This window comes from Triticum urartu, chromosome 4 (genome assembly GCF_003073215.2).
Source record: "Triticum urartu cultivar G1812 chromosome 4, Tu2.1, whole genome shotgun sequence".
NCBI lineage: Eukaryota > Viridiplantae > Streptophyta > Magnoliopsida > Poales > Poaceae > Triticum > Triticum urartu.
In genome coordinates, this window is record NC_053025.1 from 57,888,312 (window position 1) to 57,915,080 (window position 26,769).

General features: G+C 45.0%; 3 protein-coding genes across 11 annotated transcripts; 1 reads left to right on the top strand and 2 right to left on the bottom strand.

Moving 5' to 3' along the window:
- Window positions 1–1,008: 1,008 nt before the first annotated feature.
- On the top strand, window positions 1,009–3,153 carry LOC125553532 (zinc finger protein ZAT9-like). The gene is made up of 2 exons (XM_048717302.1): window positions 1,009–1,221; window positions 1,719–3,153. Exon 2 carries the CDS (start codon window positions 1,721–1,723, stop codon window positions 2,729–2,731), a length of 1,011 nt encoding a protein of 336 aa, XP_048573259.1. The 5' UTR covers window positions 1,009–1,221; window positions 1,719–1,720; the 3' UTR covers window positions 2,732–3,153.
- A 1,090-nt stretch (window positions 3,154–4,243) lies between these two features.
- Window positions 4,244–5,920, bottom strand: LOC125550638 (presenilin-like protein At2g29900). Its single transcript, XM_048713667.1, has one exon. The coding sequence runs from the start codon at window positions 5,858–5,860 to the stop codon at window positions 4,460–4,462; it is 1,401 nt and encodes a 466-aa protein (XP_048569624.1). The 5' UTR covers window positions 5,861–5,920; the 3' UTR covers window positions 4,244–4,459.
- An 11,006-nt stretch (window positions 5,921–16,926) lies between these two features.
- Window positions 16,927–25,208, bottom strand: LOC125550639 (pentatricopeptide repeat-containing protein At5g55840). 9 transcript variants are annotated; one of them, XM_048713675.1, is made up of 8 exons: window positions 24,722–25,208; window positions 20,561–23,893; window positions 19,657–19,789; window positions 19,361–19,528; window positions 18,416–18,582; window positions 17,990–18,265; window positions 17,221–17,308; window positions 16,927–17,131 (listed from the first exon to the last, which is right to left on the bottom strand). In XM_048713675.1, the coding sequence occupies exons 1-2, from the start codon at window positions 24,867–24,869 to the stop codon at window positions 20,595–20,597; spliced, it is 3,447 nt and encodes a 1,148-aa protein (XP_048569632.1). In that variant the 5' UTR covers window positions 24,870–25,208; the 3' UTR covers window positions 16,927–17,131; window positions 17,221–17,308; window positions 17,990–18,265; window positions 18,416–18,582; window positions 19,361–19,528; window positions 19,657–19,789; window positions 20,561–20,594. The 9 variants fall into 9 exon arrangements, with proteins under 9 accessions (XP_048569632.1, XP_048569630.1, XP_048569626.1 ...); XM_048713673.1 differs by having other exon boundaries at window positions 19,657–19,792; XM_048713669.1 differs by having other exon boundaries at window positions 17,221–17,282; window positions 19,657–19,792; window positions 20,543–23,893.
- Window positions 25,209–26,769: the final 1,561 nt, after the last annotated feature.

Here is a 26,769-nt window from a genome sequence, read left to right on the forward strand (position 1 = left end):
CCTCTGTCCGAAAAAGTTTGTCCCTCATCCATCTAGTACTAAGTTAGTGCTAGATATATCCATTTGAAGAATAAGCTTGACACAAGCTTATTCGGACGGATGGAGTATCTCCCACTGATAGGCAGTTTCCAGTCACCCGTTGTACAGCCCGCCCGGACGGACGGCCCAAAGGAACCAGTGACGGGGGCCGTTTACAGCCCATCACTTGTGTGGTTTAGGCACTACACTACCGGGTTACACACAACTTTAGGCACAAAAATTTGCAGCTTTCCCAGGTTGCACATTTTCTACAACTATGTTAAGCAAACTTTCACACAACAGTAGATTTAGCATGTTAGATAGCCGATACATTTTGTTTCATTTGTTTGTTTTGTCAAGTCTTTTGTTTCATTTGTTTGTTTTGTCAAGCGTTTGAAAATTAGGAGAATATATTAGTCCGGCACCTGAAAAAAAAGTTTTGCATCGGTCATTTTTCATCAGGACCATCACATCTTCATCCAACGGCCCGAAACAGATCAACACGGTTCATCTTCTTCCTTCCTTTCTTCCACGCATGCCCCCAGCCTACCCCACGCACTGCGTGCCCTCAGTCATCCCTCTAAACCCCCCAAATCCACAGGAACCCTGGCAACGCCCCCCCCCCCCTCCCCCACCCCTTCCCCAGTGAAGTTTCTTCCTCGCCTCCACCGCGGACACCGCAGCTCACTGCCGCTCGCAGTTGTCCCCGGCTCTGGCAAGGTCCTGGCTTGGCCTCGGCCACAGCGTGGTGGACACTCGTCCCCGCCTTTGGCCTCGTGCAAAGCAGAAATTTACCGACGCGAGAAAAAAATAATTCAGGCACATGAGATTTAGCAAAACAGCTGAAAAATAGCAAAATGTGAATCAATAAAACGTCCAACCAGTGAAGCCTACTTGGTCCTGCCCCAGGACTGCTCTACCAGCTGGAAAGAAAAAGGAAAAAAAGAAAAGCACCATCGCCCCCTCCCTCCTCCCACCCATCTCAAACAAAACAAGCAAAGAAAACGTAGGCCCCGGCGGCAGGCTCCTCGGCCCACGCCTCTCCTCCCTCCCAAAACCGGCAATCGTCAGGAAGAACACCGCCGCGGCGCATTACACGCACAGACAGCAAGCTGCCCCCCCTTTCCCCCCCACCAACGTGCCAAGCAAGAACCTCATCTTCCTCCCCCACCGCCCAAGAACCTGCAATCCAGGATACCAGAGGTGGGTTTCTTTCTTTCTTCCTTTTTTTTTGAATCAGTTGGTAGATTTTTGAGTTCTTGATTCGTCCGCTCCGTGTAAAAGTTGTTGGCTTCCGTCAAGAATCTGGCGGAACCCTAGCCGCCTTCTTGGATCAAGTTTGAATTCTTACGCTCTCACGAATGATTCGGCACTCCGCCCCTCCCAAACCGCTCCATTTGGCGTTCTTGATTTTTCCCACGCGGCAAGTTAATTATCGTCTTCCCCTCAAGAATCCGAACATTTTTTTCAGTTCTCAGCGGAACAGAGGAACCGGGGTTTCTGGCAATCTTTTCCGCCCATTCCGCAAGATAAGGTCGAATTGAGTTTCAGGACGGAAAGGAAAGGGTTTTTCCCAAGTCCCAACTTCTGTTTCCGCCGCCATAAAAGAACCCCCTTTTACAAGCCGCCATCTGATTTCTTGTTGCTATCAACTTTTTCTGTCAATCCTTGGTACTAAACCACTGCTGCTATGTGTCCAGACATGCCGCCGAGGGGGAGGAAGCACTGGTGCAAGCACTGCAAGAGGAGCTTCCCTTCCGGGGCCTCACTCGGAGGCCACATGGCGGTCCACAGGAGCCGGCGCAAGAAACAGCCGAGCGGCGCCCCGAGCATCGCCGGCGAGAGGTACGGCCTCCGGGAGAGGTGCCAGAAGACGTCGTGGCTGCTGGATTCCGCTTCCAGTGACGACGATCGGTGGGCGTTGTTCCCCAAGACTGAATGCCAGTTGTGCTTCAGGTCCTTTGCCTCCCCTGATGCCCTGTCGATGCACATGAGGATGCACAAGCGCCGCAGGAAGATGGCTGTGGAGCACCAGGCATCGGTAGGCGATGGTGACCACAATGTTCCTCTCTCTGCTGCTCCGGTGATGAAGAGGAAGAGGTCGAGGAGGATGGTTATGGACACTGTTCCTTCCACGGTGATGAAGTCATATGGGATGGAGGAGGTCGATGCCGCACGGATTCTTGTGTCGCTTTCAGGAGATAATGGCATGTGCTCAGCTTCTGTTGATTGTGGTGAAGGTGTTGTGATGGACGTCAACGCGGCATTGGCGTTCGACACGCTCATGACAGAGATGGGGCTGAGTTCTTCTGATCATCATGGAGATGACAGAGTTGGAGATAATGAGTTGATGGAGCCAGAGCCTTCTAGTAGCTCTTATGAGGAAGGGAAGTTTGTCAGCCTTTCAAAGGTGTTGAGGGCAACAGCTACCTATGAGTGCAAGCTTTGTGGACAGGTCTTCGCGTCTGGTCAGGGATTGGGAGGCCACAGAAAGCGTCACAGTTTTGCTGATCATGGTAGAGTTCCAACTGTTCCCAAATCTGAAGCGACTCAGCCTTGTGAAGAGCTGCTTCCACCGGATCGCCGGTTGCTTGCTCTCAGCATACCAGCTCCCAGCATATGGAACTGCAGCAGCACAAGACCAAAGCCTGAACCGAATCCACTGTTGGCCGCAAGCAGCCTTTGGGATGAACGAATGCTGGGCGTTATCTGAAAGTGGTTTACAGTTTCTTCATAGATCTTGTAGCTAATCCACATTTTTTGCTAGCAGTCGATAGCCAAAGAGTATGATACCAGGAATGATCTCTGTAGTCTGTACAATCGTTATCGACAACTCTGTCTTTTGGATTTGGCAGTGTTCTTACATGTTGCACTGCCTTTTTAGGTTCCCAAACATTGAAATGTACCCATTAACAAGCAGGGCATTAGTTCTAGATTGGCTATTCCCTATTAGAGAGCAGTGTCGTCCAGGTTGCAGCAATTCAATTTCATTTTTATTTTTTGTCCCCTAGACTCTGTACAATCGTTATCGACAACTCTGTCTTTTGGATTTGGCAGTGTTCTTACATGTTGCACTGCCTTTTTAGGTTCCCAAACATTGAAATGTACCCATTAACAAGCAGGGCATTAGTTCTAGATTGGCTATTCCCTATTAGAGAGCAGTGTCGTCCAGGTTGCAGCAATTCAATTTCATTTTTATTTTTTGTCCCCTAGACTCTGGCAACTTTTATGATCTCCAAATTTGTTCAGCTCATTGTAATTTCCTACTTTTGCTTTGGCTCGGCCTGATATGGCTTCCAAATTGGTTCACCTGATCGTGTTTCAAAGCAGCTTATCGCTCCGTTTTAGCTTTGATCAGTATGTAGTATCATATGTGGCTGTGAAGATTCAGTGCTTCAGTTTCCTGGTATTCAGAATGTGTTTTGATCTTTCTTGTGTGTTCTCTTCATGTCAGACTGATAGTTTCCACAGGACTGAAACCAAATTGCAGAAATTTCATGCATGCATTGTTGCAGATAAAACCAGTTCATGCAATCAATGATTTGTAGTCTGCTCTTTATACCAGTCAGCACCTTTCTGTTCAAATGATTTGTAGTCTGTTCCTTATATCCAGCAGCGCCTTTCTGATGAACAAATATGGTCAATGGATCATGCAGATAATGCTTTCCGATATCGTATCAGCATTAGAGCAGTCTCATGTTTCAAAGTGGCCTACCTAAGCCCTTGATATATATATTTTTTCTGATGAAGGCTCCTATTTCTTCAACTCTGGAGGTCATTAGGTGTTGTCCAGATGTTGAGAGAGCGAATGTAGTCGATTCGGTTGCTCCAGTAGTTGTGGTTGTGTGCAAAAAGTATGGCTTTGTTTTACGAGTGCTCCAAAGGTTAGGGTTCTGTGAGAGTTGCTTTCCTTTCTTTAAATCCTGAAGAAAATCATAACATGGAAATTAAGGTGAACAGCATAATTTACTTTCTAACAGTGAGTGGCCCTGAGCAACAAAATATCAAGTGCTATCATCTTACAAGTTCTTCCCTGTCGAGGGACTCAGCGTAGCGCCTTCGAAAGGGCAGACGAACCTCAAAATCCAAGGAATTTCGAGACTAATTCTTCTCTATTGCGGTCTGGTATGTTTTTCCGGGCTGAGAACTTAAGAGCATACCATACGATATCAGAGAAATCAAAGCAAGCATTCGAGACTGCAGATTGTGCAATGACAGGTTCATGTCAAAAGCAACTTCTTCCAAACATAGGAATCAATACCATAATTTTTTTGACAGTAATGGCAAACAGCCGGTCCGTATATCAACATGTCACGTAAGCCATCAGATTAACAGTTTCACAAACATGGCCTGACAAGGATGAACAATTCCCAAAATACAACCTAACCAACTGGAGAAGGCCTTGATTGTGAACTATAATAATGACATACAAACATGGATGCTAAAACATCAGAAAGTTTGTGGAGCACTGCATAACAAATGCCTCGAGCAATGTTCTTGTGAGCACGTAAAACAGGACGCCGAGGGTGATGGACACCGGTAGGGCGGGCAATGCCTTGCGGTAGAATGCCAGCAATAGCAGGGTGATGCCGAGCCCCGCAATGATGGCAAGGTAGCACGCGTAGACCGTCATGTAATCGTACATAGCCGCCCTCCCGACGAGCACGCTGTAGAATATGAAGTCCCCCAGCCCAAGCTTGATCGCCCCTGATGAGCCCAACCCGATGCCATCTTCATCATCGTCGTCGTCATCGTCACTGGTTCTATCTGGCTGTGGCTGGATCAACGGTACCCTCAGTTCAGCAATATCCAGTCTAGTCTCCGGCAATGCAAGCGCCTCTCTGGCTTGTGCATTGGCAGAACCAGAGCTCAAATCTGGCACCGGTGACTCCCTGAGCCTTGAATTGCTAACAGCACCAGTCAAGTTCGTCTGCTCCCCGGCTTGGGTCGTCGAATTGGGTGAACTGCCACCTGAATTGAGAAGAGGATTTCTCCCCAGCACCTCACCAATCACCTCAACTGTGGAGCTGGGGTCCAAATCCCCGGCGGGCTGCCGCGCCCTCTCCCTCCAAAGCCGCCAATTCTGGCCGTGCCTGGGATCCACCGGCCTTGCCCCGTAGACCAGCGCCGGTATCTCCTCGTTCCTCTCAATGGCCAGCTCGAGAAGAACCCTCAGGGGGCCACCGGGGATGAGGACGGCGCCGAGGTCGTAGACGGCCATGGCGACGAGCAGCGCCCAGGTGGTCCACTCGGGGAGCAGCGTGAACCAGAAGGCGGTGAGCACGGCGATGGCGAGGAGCGCGGCCTGGTGGAGCGCGATGGGGACGGAGGCCGGCGAGATCGCGGCGACGGCGAGCGCCGCGGCCGCGTTGGGGAGGAGCAGCGCGCAGGAGACGACGTCGAGCGGGAGGCGGAGGCGGGAGAGGAGGAGGAGGCACATCTGGCCGCCGAGGAGCAGGAGGACCCAGATCGCGGAGAGGCCGAGGTAGGCGCGGAGGCAGGGCGTGCAGCGGAAGTAGAAGAGCAGCGCCATGAGGAAGGTGGCGGCCGTGACGAAGACGACGAAGACGACGGCGGTGACGAGGGCGCTCGCGAGGTCGTCGCCCCCGCCCCCGCCGGGGCCGCCGGCGGCGGCGATGGAGGCGGTGAGCGGGGACGGGGACGAAGGGGAGGAGAGCAGGGAGACGAGGAGGACGACGATGAGCATGCAGGCGGAGACCGGGCCGACGATACGGGTGATGTCCTCGCCGAGAGTGTCGAGTATGGTGGCGGATGCTCCGCCGACGGGGACGGCGGCGGCGGCCGCCGCCGCGGGGGCTGGGGCTGGGCCCTCGTCCGCCATATCTTCTCGGTCGCGGCGATGGGATCGTTTGGGCCGTGGGGTTCGGCTGTTGTTGTCATAGGAGGAGGCCTTTTGGGAGTTTTGTCTCACTGCGCCGTGGGTCCTACCAGGGTCTCCTCGCCTCACTCCGAAAGACGACAAGTCTAGACTCGATGCGAAAGATAACACATTCTGGATTTTATTTCAGCTGTCCTTGCAGGTCCTTTTTTTCTGGAAAGGATCAGATATCTACGGTAAAAAGTTCATCAAAAGTACAAAGCATTTCAAAAATAAGAAAAATTACATTGTTACATCGTTAATTTGACGTCGATAAAACACAAAACTTACTTGTCAGCCCCGCTCCCCGCTCCCAGCCACGGCGACTCCACGCCTCCCGCACGCCGATCGCGACCGCACCCGCACCCCCTCCCCCTCCCCCCCTCCCCCCCATCTACGAAGCCTTCCCGGAGATGGTGAGACTGATCTCACCAGTTCCGTAGGGGGGACTCATGGTGACCGGGGCTCGGGGTTGGGTGGAGCGGGCGACCAGGATCCGCGGCGTGGATCCGGCGCGTGTGGGAATGGAATGGAAGGCGGCGGATCAGGTGGTGGTGGCAGCGATAGACCCGAGCACGAGATCCGTGACGTTGAAATATGCGAGGACTTGCCAAAGAAGGGCAGATTTGGAACAGAAGATCCTGGCGAGGAAGATATTCGACGAGGCCACGGTGGAGGAAAGGGCAAGGATGCCCGCCTTTCCCCACTCAGCGTCGGCCGCATTCGTGCTGTGGGCGAGGGCAAAGGCAAAATCAGAGGATCCCCGGAGGGCGCTAAGGTGGGAGTGCATGCTGAGGGTGTTGCCGTCGGGTGCATCATTGCAGCTCTCGTCCTTGCTGCCGGCGACCAGCCGAGTTTGAGGAGGGGTCGTCAGGTATCTGCTCAATTCTTGAGTTCTGAGGGTGGATTCTCTTCGTCAGCTTCGGCGAGTTCTGGTTCCAGTAGGAGCAACAGCTTGAGCTCGAGGAGATCAACCTCGCCGCCGCCGGCGAACTTCGGCTTGAGGGAGAGTGTGGACTCAGGCCCCTGGAGGATTGCGGATCAGAAAGCCCCACAGGTCAGTGGCCTAGGTGAAAAGGATAGAATCGAGACAGCTGGTCGGTCCAGATGGGGAGAAGACTGCTACTCCACTAAAGTGGTGGCGCCTTCTCAAAATCCACCTCTCAGTGCTCGCCCTGACCTGCGGGTTGGGGCAACAGAGAGAGATCCAGCTAGGGTTCGTCTAAGAAATCCCAGATCCAACCTAGTCTGGATTAGGAAAGACAAGTTTGCCTCAGGAGATTTTTCGGCTGCGGACTGCTTCCCTGTGGTTGTGCGTGATTCCAAGCACCTGCCCATCCCCAAGTTCTTTAGTTTCTCCCATGATCACTGGTCGAGGAAGACGGTTAAGATCCCTTACGCTTATGTGGTCAATCTCATGGCGGGAGGTGGTAGAGATTCGGGCAATAGAGGAGGAGGGAGATATGGTGCTGGCAGGGGGCGAAACCCGGGCCGTTCTCCTGCTACCACAACAAATGGTCGCCAAGCCGCGACTGCTCTGCCTCCTCCCCAGGTTCCTCAGGCTCCACAGGCTCCTCAACCTCAACCTCAACCCCCGCCTTTGTCACTTTTTGCAAAACCCCCATTGTTTCATGTGGGAGCTGCACCAGCCATGATGCAGCCAAATCCCATGTATGGATATCAGGGAGGATGGAACCCTCAGATGCACCAGATGCCACAGTGGCCCCAACACCCCAGTTTCCCATATCAGTACATGGCAGCTGCTCCTAGGTACCATCAGCAATTCAACTCAGCGAGCCAGAATATGCAACCAACGCAGACAATGCAATACAGTGGTGGGAGTTCATCTGCAGGTGGTACTGATCAGACTCAGGTTGGTCACAACAAGAGCAAGAAGAAAAAGAACAAGAATCAGAGTGATGTTGTACAAGCTCAAAGCGCCTCTACATATGAATATGGTCCTCCTTTCACCGTGGACCCGAAATATATTGGAGCTATCTGTTGTAATTGTGGCATGCCTGGTCATTTTGTGGGCATGTGCTCCATTCCCAGGATTTGTTTCATGTGTAAGACCCCTGGACACCATATGGATGCTTGCCCCTCATTGTACAAAGCATACCCAGCAGCTATGTATTGGGGGAGTGCAAATACTGGACTTCGTTTCTTTCACATTGAAACTAGTGGTAAAGAAGACAGTGAGTTGCTTAATTTTGGCAATGTGGGACTAGTTCTTGTTGAAAAGGATGAAATATCTGGTAAGGAGCTAGGACAACACTTCTCTGATATGTGGAAGACTAACTGGCCTTGGCAGATCAAACCTTATGACAAAAACAAGTACATTGTCAAATTCCTCCAAACAAGAAGATTAAGGACTTGGTGGAATACCCTTCAATTAACCTAAAGAAGGAAGGGGTGACAATCTCATTTGCTGATTGGAATGGACAGCATCCTTTCTATGACAGCCTGATAGAAACGTGGATTGTCATTGATGGTTTCCACCAAAATGGCTATCTTGGTCGACTATTGCTCAAGTGGCCACCACTCTAGGCGTGCTTGTCAATGTTGACTGGCACACCATCTTCAGAAGTTTCTATGAGAAAGTTAGGGTCCAGGTGGTTGTTAGAGACCCCAGCAAGATCCCCAGAGACAGAGTTGTAGAGATCAATCATGAGCTGTATTTGTTGAATTTTTTTGTGGAGAGAGATGCTGATAATGGGACCACCTCTTACAAGCCATCTGATCCTGATGATAATGATGGTGATGCTAACAGAAAGAAACAAGAAGAGGAGGATTTTGATTCTAACAATGATGACTTATTGGGGGAGGATATGGATACTGGGACTAGTAACACTATCAACAAAGATAAGAATGTTGCTGCTGGTACTAGTTCCAGGGGTACAAAGTCTGTTCAAAAATGTTGCACCCCTGTCCCCGAGAGCAATATAGAAGCTTCTGTCTTCTCTAAAGTTCAAGGGGCCCCAATGACCAAAAGCTATTTGGAGGTTGTCAAAAAGAAGCCAATAGAAAATATGGGAGGTCCCCTTCTGGAGAGATTTGAGACTGTAGTTACTCAATCCCACACCCTTCCCCAAAACATACTTGACAAAAACAAGAAGTGGGGTCCTGTGATTTCTACTAGAGCCAGCACTAGAAATAAGAAAGATGGGAGACCTACTCTACAGAAAGCCCAAGAATTGAAACAAATCAAAGATCTGGAGCTACCAAAAAAGGTAAAAAAAGGCACTCAAAATTCCTTTGCTTGTCTAGATGATGATGTGCTTATCTCCACTGCCGATTGCTCATGTATTAATTTGAGCTCTAGTGGATGCAATATTAATAAGAATATTGTTGCGATTAAGCAAATTGAACTTCAGAGACTTGATAAATTTAATCAAGATATCCCTAAAGTTTTTCTCCCAGCCAATATAGATATTTCTGGTGAGGAGTTTAATGTTCTAGCCCCAAGTCCAGGGACACATGTTGAAACTGGTGAGGACCCACATATGAATGTGGACCCAGAGCCAGATTCCCCTTGGATTGAGGTCAAATTTTCTAATTCTGGTAGGAGTAGACGAAAACTTGATTTTATTATTAAATGATTGGTCTATCTTGGAACATTAGAGGCCTGAATGGGCCCGTCAAATGCAACAAATTGAAAGGGTTTATTAGAGCCCAAAAACCTGATTTTATTAGTATTTCAGAATCTAAGAAAGAAGACTTCACCCAATTACAGTTGGAAGTCTTCGATACCAGTTCCTGCTTCACTTGGGAATGGCTCCCTGCCAATAACACCGCTGGAGGCATTCTGGTGGGGATTAGGGGAGATCTATTTGATATTGTTTGCTGTGACATACACACTTACAGTATCTCTTGTTTGCTTAAAAACAAACAAGATGGATCTTCTTGGAGACTGATCTCCATTTATGGCTCTACTTATGATCAATATAAGTTGGACTTTATTAATGAGTTGCACAACTTGCTCATTGGCTGGGCAGGCCCAACTCTGGTAGGAGGGGATTTCAATTTAATTAGAGAGGCCAGTGAGAAAAAACACTGGTCTAATTAATCAGCACCGGGCAGATCTATTTAATGAGTGGTCAACAAATTTGGTCTGCTTGAGCTGAAAATTAATGGCAGAAAATACACGTGGGGCAATAACCAGGATACCTTGGTTATGGCCACTATTGACAGGGTATTTATGTCCACTGATTGGGCAGCCTGTTTTCCTAATGTTCATCTCAGAGCTCTACCTAGGGTAGAGAGTGATCACACCCCTTTCATGGTGGATACTTGTGCTTCCTTTGTTCCTAAAGAGAAGGTGTTTAGATTTGAGAAATGATTTCTTGAAGTAAAAGGCTTTAGAGAGATAGTCTACAAAGCCTAGAATACCAAATGTTGCTTAACTAAAGCTATTGATATTTGGCAGTTCAATATTAGAAATACTAGGAAAGCTATTAAAGGTTGGTGTGCCAACTATGAGGCTGATCAAAACAGGCATAAGCAGGCCTTGATAGCATAATACAATTGCCTTGACATTTTCTCTAAGACTCACCCTCCCTCGCCCAATACTAAACACAGAATGACAACTATTGCAGGTGAGCTGAATGATATCTGGAAGAAAGAAGAGATCAAAGCTAGACAGATGTCTAGGGAGAGGGAGATTCTAGAAGGTGACCTTAATACTGGGTATTTCAAAGCCGTGGAAGCCAAAAGAGGAGGAAGAAGTAGATCATGATGCTCGAAAGTGATGAAGGTATTGTTTTTAACCCTGAAGGTATCATGAATACTGCTGTTAGTTATTATAAAAAGTTGTTTGGCTTTGTAGATAAAATTGATATCACTCTGAAAGATGACTTTTTGGGTGATGATGAATTAGTCTCTGATGCTCATAACAACATTTTAGATACTGCTTTTACTGAGAAAGAAATAAAGGATGTTGTATTTAGCTCTTATGCTGAAGGAGCTCCTGGGCCAGATGGCTTTCCTTTCTTATTTTATCAGCAATTCTGGGACCTTATTAAAGGTAACATGTTTGCTTTGTTTAGAGATTGGGAGAAGGGAGAATTAGACCTTTATAGGCTTAATTTCTCCCTGCTAACTCTAGCCCCTAAGGAGGTTGAGGCTATCAGAATGGAGAAATTTAGACCTCTTGCCATGATTAATTGTAGCTTTAAAATCTTTGCAAAGTGTGCCACTACTAAGTTTGGCCCTATTTGCAATGATCTGATAGCCTTGAACCAGACAGCTTTCATTAAGGGGAGGTTTATTGCTGAGAGTATTATTACAGCTCATGAAATTATTCATTCTGTACACTCTAGCAAACAGTCTGGTTTTGTGTTTAAATTAGATTATGAAAAAGCCTACGACATGATCAATAGAGAATTTTTAATAGATATGATGAGGAGAAGAGGTTTTAGTGACAAGTGGATGAAAAAAGTAGATTCCCTCATTTATAAGGGCTATGTTGGTGTTAGAGTTAATGACAAAAATAGTGAGTTCTTTGTTCCTGGCAAAGGTGCCAGACAAGGAGACCCATTCTCCCCTCTCCTCTTTAATCTAGTTGCTGATGTTTTTACTAGAATTCTGGCTAAGGCCTCCAAAAATAACAAGCTGGAAGGCCTTTTTTCCATCTCAAATCCTGCAGGTATCATTAGTATGCAATATGCTAACGACACCTTGCTCTTTTTGAGTAAAAATTTATCTTATGCTAAAAACCTTAAGTGGTTACTTTCTTGTTTTGAACAATTATCTGGGATGAGGATCAATTTTCATAAGTGTGATCTGGTCCCTATTAACATTGACATAGAGGAAGCTAATATTTTTGCTTAGATCCTTGGTTGCAAACTTGGAGAATTCCCCATTAAATATTTAGGGGCTCCTCTCCATTATAGCAAACTTAGAAAAGAGTATCTCCAACCTACTATAGATAAAATCATTAAGAAAGGGGCTGGCTGGAGAGGTAGATTACTATCCTCCGGTAAGAGACTTACCCTGGTCCAATCTTGCTTAGCTCAGATTCCTTGCTATCTTATGGGAGTCATTAAATTCCCCAAGTGGGCCACTAAGATGATTAACTTTCAACTTTCTCATTGTTTTTGGGATGACTATGAGGGTCACCATAAATACCATCTAGCTTCTTGGGGAAATGTAGCCCTCAAGAAACAATATGGTGGCCTGGGCATCCCTGACATTGCTGACATGAATCTTAGCCTGTTAGCCTCCTGGTCTAAAAGATATTTCAATGATAGTGGTAAAATTTGGAAACAAGTTATTGATGCCAAATACAGAACCCGTAGTTCTAACATTTTTGCCTGTCCTGATACTGGAGCCTCCCCTCTTTGGAAAGGAATACTTTGGGCTATTAAAGCAGCCAAGGTAGGCTTTTCCTGGAAGGTTGGCAACGGCAAGAGTGTTAGGTTTTGGGAAGATCAGTGGACTGGCAATACTACCCTTGCCACCAGCTATTGGGAGCTTTACAATATTGTTAATTCACTAATGTTTCCGCCAGTGAGGTCTGGGATGGTACGACCCTGAAAATCAACTTCAGGAGGTGCTTCTCGCCGGATATGCTTGCTGCTTGGAATGAGCTCTTTAGTTTAGTTAAGGATCTGGTTTTGACTGATAATGATGACACTATTATTTGGGACTTGGAGCCCAAGGGGGTTTACATAGTTAAATCCTTTTACAATTTTGTGAATTTTAGGGGAGTGCTTCGAGATAATATTACTATGATTTGGAAAGCTAATGTCCCTCAAATAATTCAGATTTTCCTTTGGTTGCTAGTTAAGAACAAACTGCTAACCAGAGATAATTTACAGAAAAGACAACATGTAGCGGATGCTACCTGTCTATACTGTAATGAGCTGGAATCTGTCAACCATCTATTTTTTGATTGTGTGGTTTCGATAGAACTCTGGAGAGAGATTTTTGGCTCCCTCGAGGGCGCCAGCGAGCTTAACTTGAATGGTCTTCTTGAATGGTGGGCTAGAAACTGTAGCAACACTGCAGATATTATGCTTCATGCAGCTGCAATGTGGGCTCTCTGGAGATATCGAAATGACATTTGCTTTAATGTTGTGCCTTGGTATGGGATGCAGATACTATGGCGAAGAACAGCTTGCGTTTTGGCCTCATGGGAGATCAGGTGCGCGGACCCCGCCAAAAAGAGATGTCATCTCCTGGTGCAACGTCTGGAACAAATGGCGCGAGCACCGCCCCTCCTACTGTGGCCGGACCCTGGCTAGGTTTGAACCAATGCTCTGGAGCGACAAGACCTTGCTTCAGGCCTGGAGTCTCGCTCTGAAGACCCCAAGATGGGCCTGGTGATTAAGATCCTTATGTTAAAAATTAGCTCATGTTGGTGTGTGTTGTACTAGATACTTTTCTTTTGTTCTCTTGCTCTCTTGCTCTTTGAAGGGGATAGGATGGAGCGTAGATTGCTTAGAGTTTCTGCTGGGCAGCATTTTGCTGTTTTATCCCCCCGCGCGCCATGTAGTTTCAAACAAAATGTCCCATGGTTTCGTTATTGCAATGGAACCGGGGCATGAGCCCTTTTCCTCTAAAAAATTCCAAGATCACCAACGATCGCTATTGCTGTCGACGTGTTGCAGTCGTCGCTCCCTTACCCGAGCCGGCTTGACTTTTTTTATGACAGTCAGGGAAGCCTTCGTGCACGTGCCCCTAAGAACCAGTGCCCTGAAGCCGTGGTCGTCGTCGTTGAAACCTGATGTCTACTACACAACCTTCTTCTTGTAGACGTTGTTGGGCCTCCAAGTGCATAGGTTTGTAGGACAGTAGCAAATTTCCCTCAAGTGGATGACTTAAGGTTTATCAATCCGTAGGAGGCGTAGGATGAAGATGGTCTCTCTCAAGCAACCCTGCAACCAAATAACAAAGAGTCTCTTGTGTCCCCAACACGCCCAATACAATGGTAAATTGTATAGGTGCACTAGTTCGGTGAAGAGATAGTGAAACAAGTGGTATATGGATAGTAGATGATAGTTTTTGTAATCTGAAATAATAAAAACAGCAAGGTAGCAAGTGATAAAAGTGAGCATAAACGGTATTGCAATGTGTGGAAATAAGGCCTAGGGTTCATACTTTCGCTAGTGCAAGTCCTCTGAACAATAATATCATAATTGAATCACATAACTATCCTCAACATGCAACAAAGAGTCACTCCAAAGTCACTAATAGCGGAGAACTAACGAAGAGATTATGGTAGGGTACGAAACCACCTCAAAGTTATTCTTTCCAATCAATCCGTTGGGCTATTCCTATAGGTGTCACAAACAGCCCTAGAGTTCGTACTAAAATAACACCTTAAGACACAAATCAATCAAAACCCTAATGTCACCTAGATACTCCAATGTCACCTCAAGTATCCGTGGGTATGATTATACGATATGCATCACACAATCTCAGATTCATCTATTCAACCAACACAAAGGACCTCAAAGAGTGACCCAAAGTTCTACCGGAGAATCACGACGAAAACGTGTGCCAACCCCTATGCATAGGTTCATGGGTGGAACCCGCAAGTTGATCACCAAAACATACATCAAGTGGATCAATAGAATACCCCATTGTCACCACGGGTATCCCACGCAAGACATACATCAAGTGTTCTCAAATCTTTAAAGACTCAATCCGATAAGATTACTTCAAAGGGGAAACTCAGTTCATTACAAGAGAGAAGAGGGGGAGGAGAAACATAGGATCCAACTATAATAGCAAAGCTCGCGATACATCAAGATCGTGCCAAATCAAGAACACGAGAGAGAGAGAGAGATCAAACACATAGCTAGTGGTACATACCCTCAGCCTCGAGGGAGAACTACTCCCTCCTCGTCATGGAGAGCACCGGGATGATGAAGATGGCCACCGGAGAAGGATTGCTCCCTCCGGCAGGGTGCCGGAACGGGTCTAGATTGGCTTTCAGTGGCTACGGAGGCTTCTGGCGGCGGAACTCCCGATCTATATCCGTTCTGGAAGTTTTAGGATATATGGAGTTATATAGGCAGAAGAAGCACGTCAGGGGAGCCACGGGGGCCCCACGAGGCAGGGGGGCGCGCCCCCCATCCTCGTGGGCAGCTCCCGTATCATCTGACGTGGGGTCCAAGTCCATCTGGTGTGTTTCCTTCCAAAAATAACTTCTCCAGTTGATTTCGTTCCGTTTCGACTCCGTCTGATATTCCTTTTCTTCAAAACACTGAAATAGGCATAAAACAGCAAATCTGGGCTGGGCCTCCGGTTAATAGGTTAGTCCCAAAAATAATATAAAAATGGATAATAAAGTCCAATATTGCCCAAAACAGTAGATAATATAGCATGGAGCAATCAAAAATTATAGATACGTTGGAGACGTATCAAAACCTTGCATAGATCTAAAGCACCTGACACTAAATCTCATCACATGACGAGAAACCCTAACCTCACCACCCCCACGGAGGCGATAGAAATCTATGTCAGAGCTCCATCGACTACGTTCAAACAGACAAACTCGAGAAGGATTGAAGCCCAGAAGACAAACTTGAAGAAGAAGCGTCGCAATCCGCCCGAGCGCCGCACTTGCGAGGACTAAAAAACCCTAACTTAAATTAGGATTCTCCTCCCCACCACTGGTCACAACAGGCAAGGGGAGGCGAATCCACATGCTCGTTGGTGAAGTTTGGAGGGAGAAGTCTGCCCTAACCGCCTAGAGTTAGCAGAGAAAACAAGAGGAAGTCATACCAGATCTTTTTTGTTTGTTTAAAAATAGTCTATGTAGGTTTAACCAAGTTTTTATGCATATAACTTTGTTCATACTCGCAATCGCTATATATTCAATACTTCGAATTCAAGTTCCAAGAATCTACAGAGCAACTTCTACCATATTGAAATATAGGGATGCAGGCGGAAGGTGTCCGCGAAGCCAAAAACAAACTAAACCTTTTTACTTTAATAATCGTGCTAGTCTTAATTTTCATCTCGCGGCCTGCATGCCTACCGAAATAGCTCAGTGACATCTTCTCCATGATTTTAATCTTTGCAAGACAGAATAGTGCCAAGATATCAGTAAAGAAACTACTACCTCTGTTCATTATTATAAGTTGTTTTACAAAAAATAAATGCTAAATCAAATATAGGCACATTTTAGTGTGTTTGTTTGTTCATCTCAATTCATATTGAAATATCTAAAACTTTTTATAATAATATACGGAGGAGGTACAGTTTAACCGGGGTAGTGGCATTGCCACTCTTTTACCTTCAAGAAAAGGTTTCTAGAAGTCCTTTGAATCACCCAACTAAAAAGATGACAAGCCATGACCAATGAACGGTCTTGGACTGTAGATTATCACGAAAAGAAATGAAGGTCGTCGAACCACGAGATCTTTACCATTGTGTGAAGAAAAGATTTCAACTCTACAAAAAATCAAATCAACAAAAGCAATGTGACACAATAACATAAATTTATTCGATCCGAATAATCGGCTCTGCGAAGACACAAACCTCTCTGACTAGATACACCACCAGAAAAAGAACAAGAATTTTATTTGTAAAAACAACACGACCACCACTAGAAAGACGCTAACGAGGGACAATGGTCACAAAAATTCTCAAAAATAGGAGGTTCTCCACCTATCAGCATCAAGACAAGATGGCTGACGGAGGTGAGGAGACCGAAAGAATTTCCAGGTGCGGTGGCTGCTGTTTTTCGCCCTCGGATCCTAGCACCCTTGGTTTAACCAAGGTTTTAAGACACGATTTACATGACTTGGCAATGGATAAACATCGACCTTGGCCAGGCTGAGCTTTGTAAAACCCGATCAAAAAAATGCTCAGTTGACTAAGACCCGTAAAAAACGCCTATTTCGTATTTAAGGTTTTCATGATAAGTTAACAAACAATTGCAGTATTTAAAACATTTCTAACAGTATATTGTTATGACATGTTTTCGTAGCATATAACATATAATTCCCGCACAAAAACATATTTTGTATATACAACAAAAACAGTCATAAAAACATGACGTGATTCTCTTCTTCAACTTACCATTCAACAGTTCCTGGATAAAAACATTGAACAATATTGTATACATAGTTACTAATGTGTTGGGTCAGGACTGAATAAAACAGTCATGAACAAGGTTACACAGTAGCACAGATAACAATATTTTTATCATACATATGGGCAACAATTGGATGTCTTTAGTGCTCTGCTCATACACCATTCCCATGAAAATTTTCTCCTTACCTAGTACAAGAACCAATAAAAACCACATCACAGAGGTCTAAATCATACTGTCTCGCCTTTTAGGGCTGGATGAAGCCAATCATACCTACCTTATGACACCTCTCCCGCAGAAGAAAACATGTGGGTAACCATCTCCCACCCAAGTCTTGACCTGCACTAGGAACCAAGAGGCACGAACTGAAACCAAGCAATGTAAGCTTAGAACCCGTCGCTGAATTAAGTAGTAGCAGAATGAAAACCAAATATATGAATATATCATATCTACAAATAAAAGGGAAATGAGATCACACAAATTACAGCATGGCGTCTCCTCAGTCCGTACAAAACTCAAAATCACACAAACTATTCTATTAAGCACACAACTGTGTTGGCCACCTGTGTGGCTGTGGGGTTTCATACATTTAGTGTGGTCTATCTGCATCGGTATTTGCCCGGATTTTTGCTAATTAACTAGGCAACTCTCTTTTTGCTTAATTAATTCGATGAGACAAATCTTTTGCCTCCATTTCAGAAAAAATACAGGAGAAAACATTTTACTGAAGCTTCTGGTAGAAAGTGCACCACAGGAGAAAAAAATGCTTGGAATGCCATTGGCTAAGCCCTATCATCTGCAACTAATCTCTGGTGCACATTTCAAAAACAGAATGAAGTTCTAGCTCCTACAGCACAAGTGCTACAAGCCTACAACAAGAATTCCCCATCCTTAGCTCCAAACAGCTCATCATTAAACTCTTGCTATCAAATCCAATTTAATTATTTCATCAACCAAATCTTCAGGCTGTGAATACCTAACTGGCTTGATGGTAAAAAACAGCTGAGAATCAATCAAACAGACATTGCAGTCAGCGGTGTACATACCATTGGAGTGGAGGAACGAGAAACCCCTCAGCCCGGATAAATTCAGTGCACACCTCCAGCTGCGCCCAAACCCATCTGCCGGGAAGGACACCTCGGCATCAAAGCATCCACTTGCCTTGGGGCTGCTATCACAACTCTAACCAGCTTTATCAGGGTCCCCACGGCTAGGATTCCACCACCCAAGCATAATCTCACAAGATCAACTGAAGCAACTCTGTCCCAGGCCACTAGGCAGTGACCTCCCATCACTGCTTCCGTCCTTTTCTAGATAAAGCTCTGCAACAATTGTCAATTGCCTTGATCAGCCAGGCCAGGATCACAAGCAATAACTTGTGGTAGACGGGAAAGCACAAGAGGACCGTCTTTGTGAGCACCAACTGTCTGAACATGCTAGCCTTCCAGCTAGGGAGGGAGTTTGGCAATCACCTTATCTAGGAGATTGCAAGTCCTGCTTGTGCAGCGTCCTAATAAACAAGGGCATGCCAAGGTAGCTAGCTGCAGGGGAACTCCTTGATAACACGAGCTAGACTTCATGATCAGAGTCGGAGCGATGAATGAGTTATGGTGCATTTGCTCGCATATCTTCTCATGAACTACAGATGGTAGGCATTATAAATCTGTTATTCATGAAAAGAGGCACATCACAGTTGTCCATATTCTCATAAATTAATTATCACCAGGCAGCAATACTACATGATGTCATGCAGTGCAACAATCATAGTCATAATTGTTCATATCAGTAAACAAACACTAAGAATAAAAAAAACATCATCACCGGCTAAACCCACCACTTTGTCCATTCATTTCAAAACTGTTAGATCCATTGGACCTTAGGTTGATACCGTGCCCAAGAGGTGTTCTCGGGTCAACGAACCACTGGCTGGCTGGTGTCATGCCATTAGTTTGCTGTCATTAGGGAAGGTAATGGATGTAGGAGATAGAAGGGGGATTCAGGCCTAAGAATTTCTTTATTGATAGCTTGGCTAGATCAGCCGTTCTGCCTCTATTTAAAGAGGATGCACGATGACCTTGCACGTGAGACTCCAACTGAACACAGACTCCTTCCTAAACATGTTAATGAATTACCTAAGACTCTTGCGACAATCCAAACTTGATAATCATTCCTAATTTGATCCGACAGGTTACCAATCCTGACTGGATCCTATGACTTGTGTCCTACTCCAACCGATGCCTAGCCACGCACTAAGTGGATTCCAATCCTCCGGTAGGGAATTTTCCACATAACAAAAGCTGTCATCCGTTTATAATATTCTTGCAGCCTTGCATATTTCCTCAAATAGTGCATATCAGTTACAAAAAACAAGGGATCAAAGGTATAAACAGGTAAGAGGTCTAACTCAAGAAATTCACCTCCATGGAGGCTTGGCCAATGGGAACAGGTCTTGCTGTTGCAAAGTTGATTTATTCGAGAGTGACATGCCCTGGGTCCAAAGGAAGGACTTCTCTCATCTCCTGAACGTATTTGTATTCTTGTCCTTGATGAAGTGAGATAATCATGTTCTCCGTACTGATGTTTTCCTGCAAGAGAAATCCCAGTTAGCGATTACTTGTTCATAGAAGAGGAACAATCATAATTCCTTCTCTAAGATTCAAAGCATTCTTGACATCTGCACACAATTCAGATGGGAACTCGATTTTTCATTTACCTATGCATGGCTACCATCATCTTAGTCTGTCTTTTGCTTTTCTGTAAATTATGACACCAAAGTCTTCATCTTCTATATTTATTTAAATCTCAGTGTCATCAACAAATAGAAGCATCCCCATCAAACTATGAACCTGCTGCATCGCAACAACACGAAATAATTGTAATAAAAAATCACAGGAAGGATATCAGAAGACGCCAAAAAATAGGATCAACCCACCATGACTACAACCTAAGAAATTATTGATGAGCTTCATTCAACGCTTCGTGACCCATAAAATCCAATGATGCCTAATTAGAGACAGGTTGTGCCAGTGCAGTGTTTGGCCTAAACCATGTGTGACTTTATTTTGGAAGTTAACTTCATGCAATGAAAATAACTATCTGTGCCATGGATCAAGAGGCTACCATTTTTCTGAACCGAAAACTGTATGGGAGGGACAGTAATCAAGAGGCTACCTGCTTATCTGCGACCACTCCCATCTCTATGCATGTCTATGGCTACCTGCTTATCTGCGACCGCTCCCATCTCTATGCATATCTATGGCTACCTGCTTATCTATAACCGCTCACAAGTTAAAACCTCATTAACACTCAATTATCTCCCCTCCAGGCTCCAGTTCAACATATGAGATGTTTCTTACACTGTTACACATGTTTTAATTTAAACCCTTTTTCAGCAAATACCAAATGGATTATAAAGAAAATAAACAATGTTACGACAAACAGGGCAGATGAAAAACATAATACAACAGCTAATTAATTGTCGGAGACACAGGATAATCCAAAATATCTAAAAACGGAACCCTCAATGATTGAGCAGTGAGCACCATGAAATAAGGTTTCACAGGCAGAAGCAAGAAAAATACACATAGATTTGTACCTACCATATCGATCAAACATACCAGTTTGAAGTAGAAAAGGTTAATTACGAGGATTTCAGTCTTCAGCAGCTTTATGCATGGATTCATGATCTGCATGTAATAGCTCGACCTCATTCTTAGAAGTTATTTCCTTTTTGCAATTTCTTATCACGTTTAACCTTCTCATTGCATTCTCCATCCTCCATTCAAGAATTTGATCCTTATATGAGGGAACAAAGCCCCTATCCTCTATATCATTCAGTAGTTTCTCTCCTTCCAGCATTCTGCCTGTTGCATAGATAGCCCCAATCATTGTGGCGTATGTTGTAATGTTCGGCCGAAGTTGCTTAGATTTCATCTCTTCATAAAGATCTAACGCATCAGAAATGCACTGGTTGTTGCATAAACCTGTGATTAGAACATTATAAGTGACTACATCAATCTTCAATCCATACAACTCCATTGACCCTTTGAGATGCAGAGCATCTGCAATCTTGCCTTCTTTACAGAGACCATGCATTAGGGTAGTGAAAGTAGCAATGGTTGGCACCATTCCAGCCCGTATTATGCTACAGAAAACTATGATGCCCTCTTCTACCTTTCCACATTTACTAAGACCTCTAACAATTGAGCTTTCAGCAACTTCAGCCGGCACAACACCAAGAGCTGACATTTCCTCTTTCAGCCTGAATGCTCCATTGATGTCCCCAAGCCTGCATTTTGCATTGATTAATGCAATATAGTGTATATGGTTCGGTTCAAGTCCACTCTCAACCATGTCACGTAAAACATCACAACTCTGCTGCAGCCAATTTTTCCTGATTAATCCATTTATCATGGCACTGTATGCTTTACTGCTAGGTGACATATATAACCGCTTCATGCAGTTGAAGAGCTGTAGAGCATTGGACATCCTAGATTTCTCACTACATACAGTTATGAGTACATCAAACGTTAATCTATCCGGATAAATGCGTTCTAAGACCATCTTGTCCAAGAACTTAATCGCAATTTCAGTCATACCATGTTTTGAAAATCCATGGATAAGCAAACGATATGTCACATTGTTTGGCCTAATCCCTTTCCTCACCATATCTTTGTATAGATAAACAGATCTTGACAAATGTCCCTTCTTGATGTGCCCATGCATAAGAATGTTATAGCTGGCTGGGTTAGGATAAACCTCATTATGATGCATATCCTGAATCGTCATATCTACTTTATGTATCATTCCTGCTTTTAGGTACCCGTTCATCATTGAGTTGTAGGCAATACAATCTGCATACATACCTTCCTTGCATATGATCTCCTGGAACAGGTAAGAAGCAACCTTAACTTGGCCTTCCTTGATCAAGCCATTCAACAAACAGGTATATGTAACAATATCAGGGACAAACCCTTTCTCCAACATCATCTGCAACAGGATGACTGCAGGAACAATTTTGCCTTTTCTGCAAAAACCACTAAGAAGAACAGTGTAAGTATGGATGTCAGGTAGAAAATTACTTGTAACCATTTTCTCACATAAATCCAGAGCTTCATCTAGAGTTCCGTGTTTGCAAATCCCCAGAAGTAATGCATTGAAGGTTTCCTGATCAATGGCAGAAGGTATGTCAGCAAGGCAGGCCATGAGCTCCTTTGCTTGTACCAAGTGGCCTCCCTTGCATAACCCTCTAAGCAAATTCTTATATGTGTCCACATTTGGAGAACAGCCATATCTATGCATATTATCATACACAGAGAATGCCTCATGCATATTGCCTCTGGTGCAGTAAGAGTCTATTATACAGTTGAAAGAGGCAACATCAAATGATATCTTCATCCTAGACATGTATTGTTTGAATTGCTCAGCCTGTGTAACCATTCCTTCTCGATACAGCGCACATAACAATGTATTGTGGATGAATGAATTGGCAGCTAGGCCCCTCCGATATATATCCACAAAATACTTTAGTGCTTCTCCGACATACCCAGACTTGCAACAATAGCAAACTAGAGTTGTATAAAGAACCTCATTAGGCAAAACTCCTGTTTTTTGCATCCTTGACAAAATCTCTTTTGTTTCATCCAACTTACCCATCTTGCACATACCATTGATCAGTGCTGAATAAGTAACAACATCTGGATTGATCCCAACCACAAGCATACTCTTTAAAATTTGCTTGGCTTTAGAAACCACTCCTAGCTGACAGAAACCATCAATCAGGATAGTATACATAGTCCTGTTGATTGTTGTGCCTCTTGCTTTCAGATCTTCAATAAGATTCAGTGCATGTCCCGGCATGGAAGCTTTGCAATAACCATTCAGCATTGCACTATAAGTTAGTTCACTTGGTTTCACACCAGCAACTTGCATTTCATACAGAACTCTTAAAGCTTCACCAGTTACCCCACTTCGGCAGTACCCATCAATCAAGGTAGTGTAAGTAGCTAGGCTTGGCTTCAAGCTCTGTTTCAGCATTTCATTGAATATATAGATAGCAAGTTTCATCTTACCTTCATCAAAAAATCCCTTGATCAAAGTATTATATGTACACTCATCAGGTGATAAGTTATTTTCCCTCATTCTTTTGAGCAAAAGGTAAGAGCGCGCACTCCTCTTCATTTTACATAACTTATCAATCATGATGTTATAAGTATATACATCTGCCTCTACACCATTCTTCTCCATATCTTTAAAGACACGCATGGCAGCCTTGAACCTTCCCTTCTTAACATACCAGTAAAGTATTGTGTTATAAGTAACAACGTTTGATATGGACCGACTCTTCATCTTTTGTAGCATAAGATTAGCCTTTCTAAGGTTACCATCAAGGCAAAAATAATTCAGTACAATATTACAAGTGGTGACATCCAACGGGAACTTCCGGGCCAAACTTTCTTTTAAGAAGAACCAAACATTTTTTGATTCCCCAACTTCCACAAGAGCATTAAGGACAGCATTGCAGGTGTGAGTTGAAGCCTTAAATCCACAGTCATCCATCAATAAAATTGCCTTACTTGCATCAACAACTTTTCTTTCCTTCAGATATGCATTGATAAGAAGGTCAAAAACCATGGGATTGGAATCACAGCGCGAGATAGTTCGGAGAAGGGAGCTAAATATAGCAGAGCAAGAGAAGCCCGCCATGGCAAGATGTTTCAACACTGACATTGCTTGCGAATGCATTTGAGCTTGGATGAGGATATGAGCAGCCAGGCAGTAAACATGAGTGATTCGCTCCAAACCTGATTGTTGCACAATAGAGCCCAGTATCTTCAAGGCTAGCTTTCCATGAACCTTGTCAAGCTTCCCAAACTTGTACGCCATGTGATTCAAGGTCTCCCAGTGATGCATAGTTAGGACACTGATGATGCTACTCTCAACACCATGAGCTGAAACAGATAACCAAATCAATACAACAACAAAATGATGCAACGTCAAAAGAGGCAAAACTGCATCGGCGTCGAATACTTCTAGTATTGCAGATGAGAAGCAACCAATAAAATTCAAACAAGTTAAATACGCAAAGGATCAGCTGAAGCCAACAAATCTGTATTGACATCCTAGAAAGCTGTAGGGGCTGGTATCACTTATGCGATGTAGCTCATTTTGGTAAATGCCAACAAGAAATCAACCAAGTTATTGATTGAAATGCACTCACCAAGTACTAACTTAAGCAGGAAAATACAAAAATGATGAATGCATCATAACAGTTTAATAGACATTACCACAAGCAACTTGTGTGCATTAGTTAAGTCCAATACAGAGATATTTTGCACTCAGAAATAGTAATCGAACCGAGAAAAATAATCATAATTCTGAGCATTGCCTGGCTCCACAGTTTCCAATTATTCAGAATTTATAAAATTGACAGAATTCAATAAAGAATGATCTATGATAGCAAGAAAAATAAATTTATGTGATACCAGGGCTAGTTCTTCAAGAACAACCAAGGCAGGCAATATCTTTTAATGGGTATCTTAGCTGTAGATTCGACGCATTTCAATCTGTGCAAACTTTGGCGTACACTCGCGAACTAGGGTGAACCAGTAAAAATCAGGACAGAGTCCCAAGCCTTAAGGCTACGGAGAGCTCTGCAGAGGCGCAGAGGAGGCGATAGGCGCACCGACTCGCATTTCCACAAACAGCTTCAGTGCGTCCGACACAAGAACAAAATTTTGGATTGCTGGAGCTGAGAAGGTTTTTCTTTTTTTAATTACCTCTGGCGGTGTCGCCAATCCTGGTGTGTGCAGGCTGCCTGGAGCCGGAGCGGGAGGGGAGGCGGCAGGAGTAGAGCGCGTGGGAGGCCGCCGCTTTGGAGTCGAGGATCCTGCGGCGGTACGAGGAGGACGCCAGGGACGACGACATGGTGAGCGCTGGGTAGGCTGGAGCAGGCGCAGCCGAAGCCACCCCAAGAGTCCAAGTGAAGGTGCGGCTGGCGTGGCGGGCGGCGGCGGGCGGCGCTAGATAGGCCGGCTCGGCGTCCGCATTGGCGCGCGGTGGAGAGGAGGCGGCGGCGGTGGCACGCAGACGCACTGCGGAGAGAGGCGCGGCTCCTCACTCAGCGCAAACAGGGGGAGTGGCTCCGCTTCCGCAGCCGTTCTTGGGACTGGGGCGGCGCTGCTTCTCCCACGGCTTCTCGCTGACCGATTGATGGGAGGGCTAGCAGGCTTCTTCCAATGCACCGGTGGTAAGACGAGGTGCTAAGGACATCTGTTTGATAATAAAGTAATTTTGAAGTATTTGAAGAAGGACTGTGATATTTGGCACACGTATGTCATATAAGCAAAACTGCCACACCTCTAATTCTTTCATTTTAAAGTACCACACGATCCCTCGTCTTTTGATCTCGCCTCCTTCCAAACGACCCCGTAGGCTCGCCCGAGAAACCTGCTTCTCCTGCACATCTTGAACGCCCACCCCCGAGAAAACTGCCACTTCTTCACGTCTACCACATGATTTCTCCTCAGGACAAAGTTACCATGGTATTCGTATGCAAGTTATCAGGCCTGTGTTGCATAACTTACCGTGCTATTTACATATAACGTACCAGGTATCCATGCTTCAACAACTACATCCCTTCAAAGTTACCATTGTGTTTTGTACACAAGTTATAAGGTCTTCGTTGTGTAAAATACCGTGGTACTTACACATAAGTTATTAGGGTGTATTTACATCAACCTTCCCCCGGTCAAAGTTACCATGAGGGATTGTACATGAGTTACCGGTGTTGGAAATATGCCCTAGAGGCAATAATAAATTGGTTATTATTATATTTCCTTGTTCATGATAATCGTTTATTATCCATGCTAGAATTGTATTGATAGGAAACTAAGATACATGTGTGGATACATAGACAACACCATGTCCCTAGTAAGCCTCTAGTTGACTAGCTCGTTGATCAATAGATGGTTACGGTTTCCTGACCATGGACATTGGATGTCGTTGTGATGGACAAGACCCAATCCTAAGCATAGCACTAGATCGTGTAGTTCGTATGCTAAAGCTTTTCTAATGTCAAGTATCATTTCCTTAGACCATGAGATTGTGCAACTCCCGGATACCGTAGGAGTGCTTTGGGTGTGCCAAACGTCACAACGTAACTGGGTGGCTATAAAGGTACACTACAGGTATCCCCGAAAGTGTCTGTTGGGTTGGCACGAATCGAGACTGGGATTTGTCACTCCGTGTGACGGAGAGGTGTCTCTGGGCCCACTCGGTAGGACATCATCATAATGTGCATAATGTGATCAAGGAGTTGATCACGGGATGATGTGTTACGGAACGAGTAAAGAGACTTGCCGGTAACGAGATTGAACAAGGTATCGGGATACCGACGATCGAATCTCGGGCAACTATCGTACCGCTAGACAAAGGGAATTGTATACGGGATTGATTAAGTTCTTGACATCGTGGTTCATCCGATGAGATCATCGTGGAACATGTGGGAGCCAACATGGGTATCCAGATCCCGCTGTTGGTTATTGACCGGAGAGTTATCTCGGTCATGTCTGCATGTCTCCCGAACCCGTAGGGTCTACACACTTAAGGTTCGATGACGCTAGGGTTATAGAGATATTAGTATGCGGTAACCCGAAAGTTGTTCGGAGTCCCGGATGAGATCCTGGACGTCACGAGGAGTTCCGGAATGGTCCGAAGGTAAAGAATTATATATAGAAAGTGCTATTTCGGCTATCGGGACAAGTTTCGGGGTCACCGGTATTGTACCGGAACCACCGGAAGGGTCCCGGGGGTCCACCGGGTGGGG